Consider the following 14763-nt stretch of genomic DNA (forward strand, 5'->3'; position numbering starts at 1 on the left):
ATTCCAGTCTCCTCCCATCTTTGAGATGATGGGCAGTTGGAGCAAGAATGCAGAATGGATGCTGCCATTGAGCTGTGGCAGAAGGGGACTGTCATGCCCCTGAGCGCCTTTGGCCAGATTGACCAAGGATGTCTGGACAAATGCTTGTGTGGGTGAGGACCATGTCTGCACACGAGTGAGTGGCTGCTTGGAGATCACTGATGTGATGCCAAAGCGTGCCCTGAGGTGATGCCCCCGCTCCTGCACCCCTGTTCCATAGGCAGGAGAGGCTGCCGAGTGATGCCTGAGCACAGAGCCAAGGAGCTGAGTTAATAAGTCTGTCTGTCTGTCAAGTCCTGAGTTTGTCATTGGCAGGTTTCTGAGGTGTGGCCAGCTCTTTCTGAGTATGGGTGTCTTGAGAGAGCAGGCCAGAAGGCCAGGCACCAAACTCGCATGCCAAAGTGAACGGTCATCTCGTAAGGACCCGGGCACGGCCCTGTGGACCGTTCCACATGATTCGGAACCCACTTTTTCTTGGCTTCCCCTGCCTCTGGCCTTTCTTTCCCTGCCATCCTGACACTGATAGTTTGTCATCAAAAGCCCTCCGGTTGTGTTTATCTTTTCTAGGAAAAAAAATTAAAACGCAAAAGAAAGACACATGTAATTATATATAGCTTATGTACATGCATAAATATGTATATATGTGCACATAAAATGTATATATTATACATAGATAATGCATGCGTGTATGCATCTGCATACATGTTTAAGTATCTACACATAAATGTCAGTATAATCTACATGCATACTTGAGGTATTTATAAAGTACTCATATATTTGCAAGAGATGCAGTATCTATTCTCGGCTGCTAATGAACAGATTACAAATGAAAACTACTGCGTGAACTATGAATTGATTGATAACTTCAAAATAATCAAGACTTAGCCAGGCCCAGGAATACAATCCTATAATCCCAGCTACAAGTTCCAGCCCAGCCTGGGCAATTTTGTGAGACTGTCTCTATAAAGAAGAAAATAATAATAATAATAATAATAACCACAGAACTGGGGCATGTAGCTCAATAGTGGAGCACGTGCCGAGCCTGTGTGAGACCCAGGATTTAGTCCTTATCAACTCAGAAAAAGCTAGCCTAGGCCAAATTGCTTGCTGCTGCTTACAATTGCAGTTTTTGGTGTTAGTCAACCTCTGGGAGGTCAGGTTTGTGGAGTACAGGGAAGCTGAAAAAGGGGACCCCCCAGGAAGGCATGGCTCTCCTGGAGCAAGCCATTGCAGACAGGGACAGGGGCTCCAGTCCTTCTCTCAGACCTGGGAGAAGCAGGCAGGCCCAGCTGTCAGTCTGACACTCCCCACCCTCACTGTCACTGCAGGGGACTGTCAGTGGGCCAAGGAAAGGCTCCAGACTCTGGCAGGAACCAAAGTGAGGAGCCTGAGGAAGGAAGGTGAGCCCTGAAGAATCAGGTTGTGCCCCTGTTGTTCACCATGGTAGGCCCCAGGCAGGTGGTCCTAAGTGACATCCACTGAGTTCCATTGTGGGGGTGTCAGATGGAGGTGAGGACCTTGTTCTGGCACAGAGTCAGAAGAAGGGACATGGCCCTAACAGTAGGGGACAAGGGGACTAAACCACCCCACTACCTTGGCCAGCTCTTCACCGGGTGGGTGTTCCGAATTCCAGGGAGCCTCTTTCACCACAAGGGATGCTGGGAGTTAAAGCCATTGGCTGAGTGATCAGACAGGGCCAGGGCCCTGTGGGTGTCAAGGTGAGAGCTGGGTGGTCTGAGGAGGTCCCACCATAGAGAGTCAGATACTTCCTGGCAATGGTTTTTTAAGCCCTGCATCTTAGAGTGAGGGAAAGAATTCCAAGGTGAAACGATCTGATGCAAGGGACCGTGGGAGTTATAGCCTTGGCCTGAGGCCTGCAGTGAGAGACAGGTTCTGGGAACCACTGGGGTCAAGGTGAGAGATGAGGGTGGACTGACAAGGCCACACCATAGAGTGTCACCAAGGTTCCAGGGGACAGGCCCCTCCTTAAACAGAAGGTGACCAAACCAGCCGGGTTTCTTACGTGCGCAACCCTGGAGCTGGGGTGGTAGAATTCCAGGGGACCCCTTCTGCCACAGGGGACCCTGGGAGTTTCACCCAGTGGCTTAGTTCAGCATGGAGGCTACAGGGTCTGGGAACCCTGAGAGACCATTTGAGAGCTTAGGGTAGATGGAGGAGGCCCCACCCCAGGAGGAGGCTCAGCAAAGCACCCAGGCTACCTCTGTGGCCAGCGCAGCTCCCTCTGGTGGGGGGCAGAACTGCAGGGCAGCCTGTTCCTTTGCAGAGGATCCTGTCAGTCCCACAAACTGACCTGAGGCCTGCACTGTAAGTACCAAGGTACAGTGGGTGACAAGTTTGATAGCTGGCATGAATGGAAGAGGCCCCACCCCAGTTGGAGGGTCCCCAAACCAAGCAAGCTGCCTCTGTGCCCGGCCCTTTCCCCTGTGGGCTGAACTATTATGTTTTGTTTTCTCTTGGTACTGGGGATTGAACCCAGGGCACTTAAGCACTGAGCCACAATCCCAGCCCTTATTACTATTTTATTTTGAGGCAGGGTCTCCTTAAGTTGCTTCTGGCACCACCAAGTTGAAGAGGCTGGCTTTGAACTTGCGAACCTCCTGCCCTAGCCTCCAGAGCCCCTGGGATCATGGGAGAATTGCAGGCTTGCACCACCACCTCCTGCAAGGGGGCAGAATTCTAAGAATTCTCAGGCGAACATTTCCGCCACAGGTGACCCTGGGAGTTACACCCGGAAGCAAGACCCAGGAGACACAAATCAGCAGAGTGGATGGTTCCTGAGCTCTGGCGGTGGTCAGGTGAGAGCTGAGGGTGGACTGGGGAGGCCCTAGCCCAGCAGGAGGGTCCCCAAACCGTGCAGATTGCCAGTGCAACCAGCCCTAGTCCCTGGGGAGGAGGGCGGAATTGCAGGGCGGGGCGTTCCGCCGCAGGGGACCCTGGGATTTGCAGCCCATGCTTGAGCCACGTGTTGCAGGCCCCGGAGCTCTGGACCAAGGATTCCCCTCCTCCAAGAGAAGTTCCCGAAACCCCGTGGGCCCTGTGAGCAGCAAGCGCTTCACCTCGGGCGGGCGGGCAGGCAGAATTCCAGGGCAGCGGGTCCTACGCGGGCGCACTGGGAGTTACGCCCCATGCCAGAGCCACAGGGCTGGCTGGGGTCACTGGAGAGGACTGGGCCTGGGGTTGCTGGTGGTCCAGTGAGAGCAGGGGTGGACTGAGCAGGAAGGTCCCCAAACCATCCAGGCTGCCTCAGTGCCCAGCCCTGCTCCCTGGGCTGGAGGCTGGAATTTTAGGATGGCGCCTTCCTCTGCAGGGGACTGAGTTACAGTGGGTGCTTGAGCCAGGTGGTACAGTTAACCTGAGTGGTGGACTTAGGAGACCACTCCCTAGGCTCCCTATGTGGTCAGGTCACCTTCGTTGGGGTGGGGGGGCAGTAGAATTACAGGGGTCCCCGTCTGCCGCACAAGACTCTGGGAGTTACATGGGATGCCAGAGCCATGTGATGCAGGTCTTAAGAGACAATAGTTCTGCTCTCTGTGTCCAGATGAGAGCTGTGAGAGGTCAGAGGAAGCCCACCCCAGGAGGAGGGCTTCCAAACCACCCTGGCTGCCTCTGGCCAGCTGTCCTCCCCGGAAGTTGTGGGGGGCGGGGGGGGGGGCGGTCCAAATTGTAGAGCAAAGCTTCCTGTTGCAGGGCATTGCAGGGCATGCTTGAGCCAAGTGGTAGAGGTCCCTGGAGCTGTGGGCTGATGAGGCCCCTCCCTAAATTGAAAGTGTGCAAATCACACAGGCTCCCTCTTCCCCGCCCTGATCTGGGGGCGGGGCTAGCATTCCTGGGCACTCCTTCGCTGTAGGGACCCTGGGAGTGTCCTTCTTTTGCCAGAGCCACACAATTCATTGGTGCAGACAGGGCCTGGGGTATATGGGTGGTCAAGGTGAGGGTTGAGGTCTGACTGTCCTGGCCCAACCCTGGGAGGAAAGAATTGTAGAGCCACAGGTTCCATGGCACAAGACCCTGGGATTTTTGGTAAGTACATGGCTTAGGTCAGCAGGCAAGGTCTGGGAACCGTCAGGGTCAAGGTGAGGGATGAAGGTGAAGTGAAAAGGCCCTGCACTAGGAGGAAGGTCCTGAACCATCTTGGCCAGCCCTGCTCCCTGTGGTGAGGGGAAGAATTTCAAGAGTGAGGGCAAAGCCACAGGGGACCTTGGGGTTCACAGCCCATGCTTGAAGCACTGGAACCCATCACTGCAGCAGTCCCGAGGAGGCCCCTGTTAAACAGAAGGTGACCAAACCAGCCGGGTTTCTTACGTGCGCAACCCTGGAGCTGGGGTGGTAGAATTCCAGGGGACCCCTTCTGCCACAGGGGACCCTGGGAGTTTCACCCAGTGGCTTAGTTCAGCATGGAGGCTACAGGGTCTGGGAACCCTGAGAGACCATTTGAGAGCTTAGGGTAGATGGAGGAGGCCCCACCCCAGGAGGAGGCTCAGCAAAGCACCCAGGCTACCTCTGTGGCCAGCGCAGCTCCCTCTGGTGGGCGGGAGAACTGCAGGGCAGCCTGTTCCTTTGCAGAGGATCCTGTCAGTCCCACAAACTGACCTGAGGCCTGCACTGTAAGTACCAAGGTACAGTGGGTGACAAGTTTGATAGCTGGCATGAATGGAAGAGGCCCCACCCCAGTTGGAGGGTCCCCAAACCAAGCAAGCTGCCTCTGTGCCCGGCCCTTTCCCCTGTGGGCTGAACTATTATGTTTTGTTCTCTCTTGGTACTGGGGATTGAACCCAGGGCACTTAAACTTGGAGCCACATTCCCAGCCCTTATCATTATTATTTTTTGAGGTTGGGTCTCTTTTTTAAGTTTCTTGTGGCCTTCCTAAGGAGTACTAGGGGACATAGGGGTGGCCCCAAAGAATCATGTCCCATCCCTGTTCTCTGCAATAAGAGGCCCCATGTACTTGGCCCATTCTTACATTCACTGAGTTCTGCTTTGGGGGATTGGACAGAGGTTAGGACCTTGTTTTGATGCCCGTGCTCCAGATTGGTGGAGCATACAGGGCTCAGGCTGGGCTGTGGGTCAAGGTTTGGGCTGTGGGTGTAGCTGAGTGTTAAAAGACCTTGCCATTGCTTGAAAGAAAAAAGAAAAAAGACAAAGTGAGATGCTTGGTATCAACTGAAGATGTCCCGCTTAAAGTGTTAGCACAAAGGTCTGGGCCTGGCGCAGACTTCACAGATCATTTCAGCCCTTTATTCAGAAACATGATCGCATCTCCCATATACCCACTTTCCTGGTGGAAAATGAGCCACTGGTCAAAGGAGGAGTTTGGGCTTATCTAGGTTATACTGAGAGGTGATATTGTGACTGTGTCAGTTTGGGAAGACGGGAATTTGGGTTTGGGGCTTGGAGGTCGGTGGCCAGCACTTGGAGAGGATTTATATTGGAAGAGATGAGTATTTCTCGGAGACTACCTTTCTAGGTTTGATGAAACACTTTCTCCCCACCAGTATCCAGCATCTGAAGAGGATTTGTCTTGAAAGAGATGAAAGCTAGCAATGTCTGCCTTTTTTTTTTTTTAACCCTTTCCCTGGCCACACTATCTTGACGTTTTTCATTTTCCATATCTAACATAAAGCATATCCAAATGATCCATATCTGGATGGGGTGGAATGCACATCTGGAATCCCAGTTACTTGGGAGGCTCAGATTGGAGGATGGCAAGTTCAAAGCCACCCTGGGCAAGTTAGGCCCTCCCTCAAATTTTAAAAATAAAATGTAAAGGGCCAGAGGTGTGGCTCAGGGATAGAGTGCCTCTGAGTTCATTAAGCATACTTCCAAGAAAATTATCCTGATCCGCTGTGTGGTCAGCTCTGCAGCACATGGGTGCAGATGGTGGGTGTGAGCCCCTCTCGGTCATTTTCAAGGAATCCTTGGAGTCAGAGTCTTGGTCTCACTGAGCATGCTCAGGTCCGCAGAGGATGGGGATTCAGACTGTGCTTTCACTTCTGGGACAGGTTTACAGGCACTGTGATTTCTGACTTTGGCATCTGGGTTTGAGGGAGCTGAGGGACTCAGTAGAAGGAGGAGGGCCTGTTGGCAGTCAGGGTTAGAAATGAGGGAGGACTGAGTGGCCTAGGACACAGAATGGCTGGCACCCAGCCCTGCCCCTGCTTTCAGACTGAGCCCGTCCTTCATTCTGACTCTGGAATGTGAGGGAGGAGGACTCAGTTCAGGAGAGGAGTGGGCTGCTGCCAGGAGTCAAGGGGAGGACTCAGGGAGGACGGAGGGGGCCTTGTTCTCCAGATCAAAGGGGGACCTCCACCCTGACAGGCCAGGGCAGGGTGGCCAGAGGCAGCACCTTCCTGTGCTTCCAGGGTATCAGGGATGAGTGACCATGATTGAAGTGTGTGTTCCCGGGTCAGCAGGGGGAGGAATCTCAGGGTCTTCTGGGAAGACGAAATAAGAGCCCAGATTAAAGACATGGGAATGTTTACTGGAAGCCCAGGATAACTCCATGCAGGGCTGTTGGGAATGGTTGTACCCACCCCCCACTTCCTTCTCTGGGCCTTCAGGGAGATGGTGGCCTTGGCCTGCAAGATGCATCTACAGGTCAGCAGAGGGGAAAGGGCCCAGACCCTGTCAGGAGTGAATATGAGTACCTTGAGGACACTCCAGACAAAGGAGGCCCCTGGAACCTGCTGGTCTGTTAACCTGGGGAAACCCCATGCAGCCGTGTCCAAATGTGCTGTCCTCACTTCTGTCTCCTCCAAATCAGGGAGGTGAGGCCTTGGTGTGAGAGAGTTCATCAGGACGGCAGAGGAGCCACAGCTGGTCAGCAGAGGGAGGATTCTGCCGGGAATCAAGGTGAGGAACTTTGGTGACAGGGACTGAATGCCACACCTCCCAAAGGAAGGGACCTCAGGGAGCCTGGCTTCCCCTGTAATCTACCCTGTGGGGCCCTATGCAGGGTCACTGGAAGTAACTCTGGCTCATTTCTGCCTCCTAGTTAAGCTGAGAGGTTTTATGTGGGTAGGACCTTGGTCAAGAGGTGATGACAGGCCAGCAGGGGGAGCCACATGTGGTTAGCACAGAGAGGAATCCCAGGACCTGCCAGACCCAAGGTATGGACCCTTCATAAGGACTGAAGGCATCCCCAGCTTTGAAACAAGGAACCCTACATAGTCTGCCTCTCCACTGTGGTCAGCCACGAGAGGCCCTAAGTGGTACTGTCACTTCTACCACTAAAATGGGGAGTGTTCATGGAGATGGAGCTTTGGTCTAAAGATATCAATTTCTGTCAGGTGGTATGGCAGTAAGCAAGGGCAGGCATGGGCATGAGCAAGATGCATAAACTACAGGACCTGGGGAATTCCCCCAGCACCAAATCTAGGATCCATGGGGCGCAAGCCTGGCTGTCAGCTCTGGAGAGCCCCTAAAAGGGGTGATGGGTTGTGACATCTGCTCCCTTCTCCTGAGAGATCTAGGTCTCTCAGGAAGTTGAGGGTGGTGATGGGACAGTGTGGGTTCAGATGAGCACAGGGAACTCCATCTTATTATCACAGACAGGGGTGCCAGGGTCTCCCAAAGGTTAAGGTGAGGACCTCAAGGGAGGATCAAGGGAACCCCCAGCACAGAGTAGACAGGTGCCCCTCAAAAATCTGCCCTGAGCCTGCCTTCAACCCAGGAAGACCAGGCAGGGCTGTCAGGGTCCCTCTCTTCTTCAGTGTGTGTCATTGGTCTCAGGGAGGTGAAGGCTTGGTAAGAGGAGGCTGGGCTCACATCAGCATAGAGAGGGTCTCAGGCACAGCCGAGAGTCAAGGTGGGGACAAAGGGAACATCTACATGTGAACACACAAGACTCCAGTCTCCACGTGGCCTTTCCTTCAGCCATGGGAAGAGCCAGGACCACCACTCCATGGGCTTCCCCTTCCCCTCACTTTCTTTTCCAGAGTCTCACACAGATTGACTTTGCTTTAAGGAAGGTGGCCTCAGGTCATCAGAGAGAGAGAAACAAGTCTTACACCTTGATGTTCCTTAAGGTTAGGACTGATCCAGCTTCTCCACGCCAAGACACATGGACCCCAATGAATTTGGCTAGCTAGTACCATCACCGTTGGGCAGCTGAGACCAGACATGAGCCCCCTCACTGCTTTCCTTGTGGGGAGTATGGGGGATTGAACTCGGGGGCACTCAACCTCGGAGCCACATCCCCACTCCTGTTTTGTATTTTATTAAGAGACCGGGTCTCCCTGAGTTACTTAGTGCCTCATTTTTGCTGAGGCTGGCTTTGAACTTGCAATCCTCTTGTCTCACACTCCCCATCCCCTGGGATTATAGGCATGTGCCACCACGCCCGGCCCCTCACTGCCTTTATTCTGTGTCACAGAAGTGGATGTTTGTTCAGAGTGTTCACCTCAGGTCAACATGAGTTTGACTCCAGGCTTTTCCAGGGGAATTTTGAGGGCACAGAGTGACCACTAATAAGACCATCCAACTCAGATTTGTGCAGGCCTCACAGAGACGGACCAGTCCCTCCTGTTATGGTTAGGGGTCCAGGGTTGTGCCTGCAGTCTTCACTCCAGTCACAGAGCAGATGAGGCCCAGGCAGAGCTGGGAGTCCTGGTGATGTGCATGCTGGGAGTGTATGCCAAGGGCCCAACTCAGCAGAACAGTGTACCTAGTCCACAGGCCTAGGTCAGCCCCGGGGCCTTGTGCTCTGCAAGCCAGCTTCACCTGAGAAGCTGTTTCACTTCCTGCCTCGGTTTCTCAAGGAGTCAGGCCCACCAGAAGGACAGGAGCCTGAGTAGCCCTAGATCACCACCTTAACAGATGACTGGTTGGGCCCTTGTGAGCACTAAGAAGGGTGTGGTTCTCAGTTCACTGGATCCCTTTCTTTCCCAGGACTGATTGCCTGCCGTGCCCAAGGAAAGCCATGTCATCTCACGGTCAGAAGCGCCAGCACCACAAGGACAAAGGAGAACCTAAGGCCCAAAGGGAGGCACCAAGCCTCGATGGTGTGCAGGTTCTCAGGCCTGAGGAGGAGGGGGCCTCCTCTGCCTGCATCTCCTCCAGGTCCGCACCTACCCTTAGCAAGGTGCCTTGTCCTGAGCCACTGATTTGTCAACAGGTGCCTGAGAGATCTTCTTCCGCTCTCTCTGTTGCCACGGCCCCCACTCCAGGCATCCCGTTCATCCACCTCTCCAGCAGCCAAGAAGCAGAAGGTCCATTCTCCTGGAGGAACCTGAAAGACCGTAAGTCCTTGTTGGGAGACCCACTGGATGAGAAGATGGCTGACCTGGTGCAGTTCCTGCTTCTCAAGTATCGAATGAAGGAGCTGACCACCAAGGCCGAAATGCTGAGTAGCGTCCTCAAAAATAACCAGGATGACTTCCCTGTGGTCTTCAGTGTGGCCTCTGAGTGCATGCACCTGGTCTTTGGTATTCATGTTGAGGAGGTGGACCCCTCCAACCACTCCTATGCTGTTGTTAATGCTTTGGGCCTCACCTATGATGGGATGCAGGGCGATGACCAGAGCATGCCCAAGACGGGCCTTCTGGTAATCGTCCTGTGCATCATCTTCATGGTGGGGGACCGTGCCTGTGAGCAAGATGTCTGGGAAATGCTGAGTGTGATGGGGGTGTATCCTGAGAGGGAACACTTCATCTACGGGGAGCCTAGAAAGCTCATCACTAAAGATTTGGTGCAGGCACAGTACCTGGAGTATCGCCAGGTGCCTGGGAGTGATCCTGCTTGCTATGAGTTCCTTTGGGGTCCAAGGGCACGTGCTGAAACCAGCAAGATGAAAGTCCTGGAGTACTGGACCCAGGTCCATGGGAGTGACCCTAGGTCCTACCCTTTCCTGTATGAAAAGGCTTTGAAAGATGAGGCAGAGTGTGCCAAAGTATCAAATGTAGCCAGGGCCACTAGGGTTCCCAGGGGACGGCCCAGGACCAGGAAACATGGCAGGGCCACATCCCGAAGCTTCCACGCCCCCATGTGAGATAGGGCCCATTTTTCAATCTGTGTTGGAAGAGAGAAGTCACCTTTCTAAGTAGTGAGGGGCCAGGGAAGGTGGAAGAGATCTTGCTGTCTAACATTTTGATGCTTCTGTATTTGTGCAACTTGGAAGTTGAACTTTGTTTCCTATGGAATTTTTCAAATGTTCCTGTTGACTGAAAGTTTAATTTACTTCTGAATGGGATGTTATGAAGACCATACTCATTCATTTATTGCTGTGAACATAGTTTAGGACTTTGGTGTTTTGCTTTTTGTTTCATTAATTAGCATCTCATTCTTTCTTTATTTTTTGGACCTGAACAAAGATCACATGGGAGTGTAAGAGATAATTTCTGGACGTGGAAAAGAACTTGGTCATGAAAAAGAATGAATAAATGATAGAGAAATCAAAGGTGAATGCTCGCCTTCCCTTATTACCTGTCTTCCCTGTATCCTTAAGAAAGTTGGTGTGCACCTGGATTTGCTTGAGTGTATTGGAGAATGGAGGAGAAGCTATATGCTAATAAAAAGGCCCTCTCCTCACTGCCTCATTGATTCATGGAACATTCGTGCAATTCTGCTCTTCTAAAAGAGAGAGAATGAGTAGTGGGAATAATCAGACAGTAGGCTTAGCCAGACTGAATCCCATCTTTGAATGTTAATACAGCAACCATGTCAGGAAGACGGTGAGGTGTCCCCAGAGACCTAAAGAACGTGTGAAGGAGGGTGAGCAGGTGGGCCTCCAGTGTAGAGCAGCCGAGTGCCAGTGTCCTATGCCAGCCAAGGCAGTTTGCAGTTTGGGGCTTGGGGAAACTGCAGTGCCTTCTGCGGGTTGGACTTCAAGGACACTGCATGGAGGCCAGGGCCCGACCTTTAGATGGTGTGTCTTAGGGCTGAGAGAATGGAAGACTACTCTGAGTCGTTCCCTTTGATGGTGAATGAAGCAGAGCAGAATCTCCACCTGGGGCAGGTGTGAGAGGTGCTGTGTGGTTGGACACAACAGGAGAGCTTGGTGCTCAAGTTACCATCGACTGCAAGGATCTGTAGAGAGAGAAGACTGAATGTCTAAAGAAGTGAGGCCTAGAAGTCCCTGGCCAGGACCTCCTCTGCTTGGTTGGGAGAGCCAGAGCTGACTCTGCAGTAAAGTGGTGTTTTATTTAGGGTACCAGTGTAATTCCACCCATTGTAATCAAGCAGTTGATTTTGTATGGCGATGGAATGAAGGGAAATCGTGGTTTGGATGGAACAGAATCTGGGAGGGTAGGAGTGAGTCCTGACTCAAATCCTAAGATCCTCCCAGTGGGGAAGACTCCTCTACACCCACATTTTGCAATATGTTCACCCAGAGGAAATGTTTACTGAATTTGAGTCAGGGAGCTTCCGCTTTGGCTGATGGGGTATTCCATAGCGAACTAAACTGCATAATTTCCAATGTGTGCTGGTGACAACCGATGCCAAGGATGCCCTGGAGTGGTAGAGGCTGGGATCCAGGACTGTTAGGAACTGCAGCTGTCTGCCACTCACTACCGTTCCTTTCCAGAACAGGCACCAGCCCAGGAGCTTTCCATTCTGTACCCATGTCCCAAAAGTCCTAGTGGACAGGTCTCATCAGTCTCCCTGGGCAGAAGAAGACCTGGAGGCTGACTGGCGGGTGACTTCTGACAGGAGAAGCTGCTTAGTGACAGGGCTGCAAAGAGACCCTTGGTCTGAATTCATCTTGAGCCCACGATTTTTCCAGGACTCCCAGGCTGAGGGTGACCTTCCGACTTAGTAATAATTTCTTAGCACTGCATAATGTCCCTCTGGTGACCCATAAGAAAGACCCTAGGGGAGGCCAAAATACTAAAAAGCAATCCTAGCACAAGCCTGTCTAAAATCTCAGTGACTTGCGGAGCTGAGGCAGGAGGATTGCCAGTTCAAAGCCAGCCTCAGCAATTTATCGAAGCTCTAAGCAAGTTAGTGAGATCCTGTCTCAAAACATAAAATAAAATAAAATGGGCTGGGGTTGTGGCTCCGTGGTTAAGCACCCCTGGATTCAATCCTTGGTACCTAAATTAGTACATAAATGACAGCAATTCCAGAGAAGGTGGGGTTCTTTACAGTTGGTTCCTTGAGAACTGATTGCCCAGTTCCAGTAGTTTCCCTCATTACAGTCACCATTTCCCTTGTTGTCCCCCATGTGCCCATGTTTCAACTCTGGTACCTGGACTGCTACCCAGCCCTTCCCTGCTGCCTCCTCTGGAGCCTGTGTCATGTGACCCACAGCATTCTTACTGCCTGCAGAAGTCCCCTGGCTCTCCCACATCTCACCCCGACTCCTGTCTGATAGCCACAGCCCCTTGGTCAGAACAGTTGTCTAGGGACGGTGGTCTTAGACCTACCAGCTATCCCTACCAGGGAGTTAGCGTGTTCTTTGATTTCCCAATGCACTTCACGTAGACTTTGACTTGGCCCATTATCCACTGGTCTTTGCGATATAACCCTGAGGGTGGAGGGAGGCCCTTGGAGGCCACTTGGATATTGGCAGTAGGATTTTAGTGAGCTTCTTGTTTGACACTTCTCTAGGAAGTGAACACAAACAGATGGGCTTCTTTAAGTGGTCAGTACCTAACATCTCCCTGAAAGTGCAGATCAGGAGCAAGCATCTAATGAATCTGAACTCTGGAGACCCTGGAATCCTCTTAGGAGCTGAAAGTGCTTCCTTGGTGGAGATGCTGGCTGAAATTTGTTCAATCCCTGGCATAGGGACTGGGCACAGGGACTGAACCCAGGGCCTCACTCACACTAGCCAAGCACTGAGCTATATCCCTTGCCCTTGTCTGATTTTATTCTGAGACGGGGTCTCACTATTTCCCAGGCTGGCCTCAAACTCGCTGTCCTCCTTCCTCAGCCTCCCATGTCCCTAGGATTGTGGGTGTGCACCCCCTATGCCCACCTGCTGGCTCAAAATTTATCACATATACACAAAGAGAAAGCAATTCACCATCCTTTTACCACCTGTCTGGCACTGGCTTCACAGGAAAATGCTGGCTTCAGTGTGACTAATGGACCTGTCCAGGTGTTCAGGCAAGAATGGCCATGTGGAGGGTGGCAGAGGCTCAGTGGTTAAGATTTTACCCTGAATCAAATGAAAGGGGTAACCCTCAGCCTACTGAGAGGATGGTATTGCAGAGGCAAATGCAGAAATGTGCTGTGGGGTGAAGAAGGGGAACCCTCTCTGGTAGCTTTGACATGATCCTCTTCAATTCCATGGGATACTGTTGGACTGAAATCATCAGCCACAGCAAGCACCTACAACTTCAAGGCAAATCTGGTCTTCTGAGAAACTGCTCCAAAAAATGAGTGTGGTGGCCTAACAAGGACAGTGTTTGCTCCTGGTTGAGCTCCTGCTCTCTAACAGATTTGGGGAGAGAGTTCAAGTTCTCAGCCATATCTTCTCTCCTTCCTGGGCATGGGGCAACACTCCTGTCCACCGGCTCATAGATAGGAAGGGACATGTGACATTTCCTTGCCATTGAGACAAGAGTGACAGTGTCATTTGGTCATTCCCCCAGTCCAGTTCTTCACTTCCACCTCCTTCCCACCTGGCATTTGAGAGCCAGTATGCATTTCCATGCTTTCTTCCTCCTTTCAATAAGAAAACATAGGATGGAAGCATTCTGGATCCCTGGGTCACCTGAGAGCAGAGCTGGGGGTGCACGCCTGTAATCCCAGTGACTCAGGAGGCTGAGGCAAGAGGATCAAGGGTTCAAACCCAGCCTCAGCAACTTAGTGAGGCTCTAAGCAACTCAGTGAGACCTCCTCTCTAATAAAATATAAAAAAGGGCTGGGGATGTGGTTTGGTGTTTAAGTACCCCTGGGACGAGAGAGAGAGAGAGAGAGAGAGAGAGAGAGAGAGAGAGAGAGAGGGAGAATTTTGTACACAAAACACAAACTTGTGTTTGGCCATTCAGGTTCTGAGTTTTGTCTGTGATATCAGCCAAAAGGTCTTCACTAATAACTGCTCACAAAGCTGAGTGCCCTCTGGGTAGAGAAGGGCATTCCCAGATGAGAGGACAGCATGGGCAGGGCAAGGGCAGGGAGCTCAGAGGACAGTATGAGGGATCCAGCGGTGCCCAGTCTGGCACCTGGGGGCCGTAGGAGCACTGAAAGGGGCTTGTGCATGCTGAGGCCCAGAGACTGTCCGAGTGGTGGCTGAAGGTCTGGAGCTGAACCTGTGGGCCAGGCTGCTGAGGGGAGTGCAAGGATGCTGGCCTTCTCCTAATGCTGCTCCTCAAGGAGCAGCCAGCACTGTGAGCGATTCCTCCTCAGGACTAAGAGGAGCCTGGTGTCTTGCACTGCTAATCCCAGCAGATACTTTGTGACTTAAAACAGGTGATGGTTACCTAAGGGTCCTACAGAAGCCACAGGACACCAGGGTGTCTACATCAAATCAATCAAACACTGGCTCTTTGTTGAAGGCCAGAGGTTTGGGTTCCCCAGTCCAGTTCTTCACTTGCACCTCCCTCCCACCCAAGGGCCCGATCCCTTGATGAGTCCTCAGCCGAGTCCCCCAGAAGCTAGCGCTAGTATTTGGATGTTAAATGTCCCCCAAGGGTCTGTGTGTCAAAGGCTCAGTCCCAGTGCAGCCCCATTGGGAGGTCTTTGGGTCACTGAAGCATGGCCTGGAGGGGACTGTGGGACCCTAGCCCATCATGTCTCTCATTCTGGGCTGGGGACATC

General features: G+C 52.4%; 1 protein-coding gene across 1 annotated transcript; it reads left to right on the forward strand.

Annotated features, from left to right (window-relative positions):
• Nucleotides 1–54: 54 nt before the first annotated feature.
• On the forward strand, nt 55–10045 carry LOC143638717 (melanoma-associated antigen 8-like). Its single transcript, XM_077106525.1, has 3 exons — nt 55–152; nt 1368–1439; nt 8947–10045. The coding sequence occupies exons 1-3, from the start codon at nt 55–57 to the stop codon at nt 10043–10045; spliced, it is 1269 nt and encodes a 422-aa protein (XP_076962640.1).
• The last annotated feature ends 4718 nt before the right edge of the window (nt 10046–14763 follow it).

This window comes from Callospermophilus lateralis, chromosome X (assembly GCF_048772815.1).
Source record: "Callospermophilus lateralis isolate mCalLat2 chromosome X, mCalLat2.hap1, whole genome shotgun sequence".
In the NCBI taxonomy this organism is placed as follows: domain Eukaryota; kingdom Metazoa; phylum Chordata; class Mammalia; order Rodentia; family Sciuridae; genus Callospermophilus; species Callospermophilus lateralis.

What these genes read in the sequence shown, in the direction of transcription:
- LOC143638717 (XM_077106525.1), top strand. Translation starts at nt 55, where the DNA reads ATGGATGCTGCCATTGAGCTGTGGCAGAAGGGGACTGTCATGCCCCTG. An exon ending in CTGGACAAATGCTTGTGTGG is followed by an intron (nt 153 to 1,367) that starts GTGAGGACCATG and finishes CTGTCACTGCAG; the next exon opens with GGGACTGTCAGTGGGCCAAG. An exon ending in GAGGAGCCTGAGGAAGGAAG is followed by an intron (nt 1,440 to 8,946) that starts GTGAGCCCTGAA and finishes TTTCTTTCCCAG; the next exon opens with GACTGATTGCCTGCCGTGCC.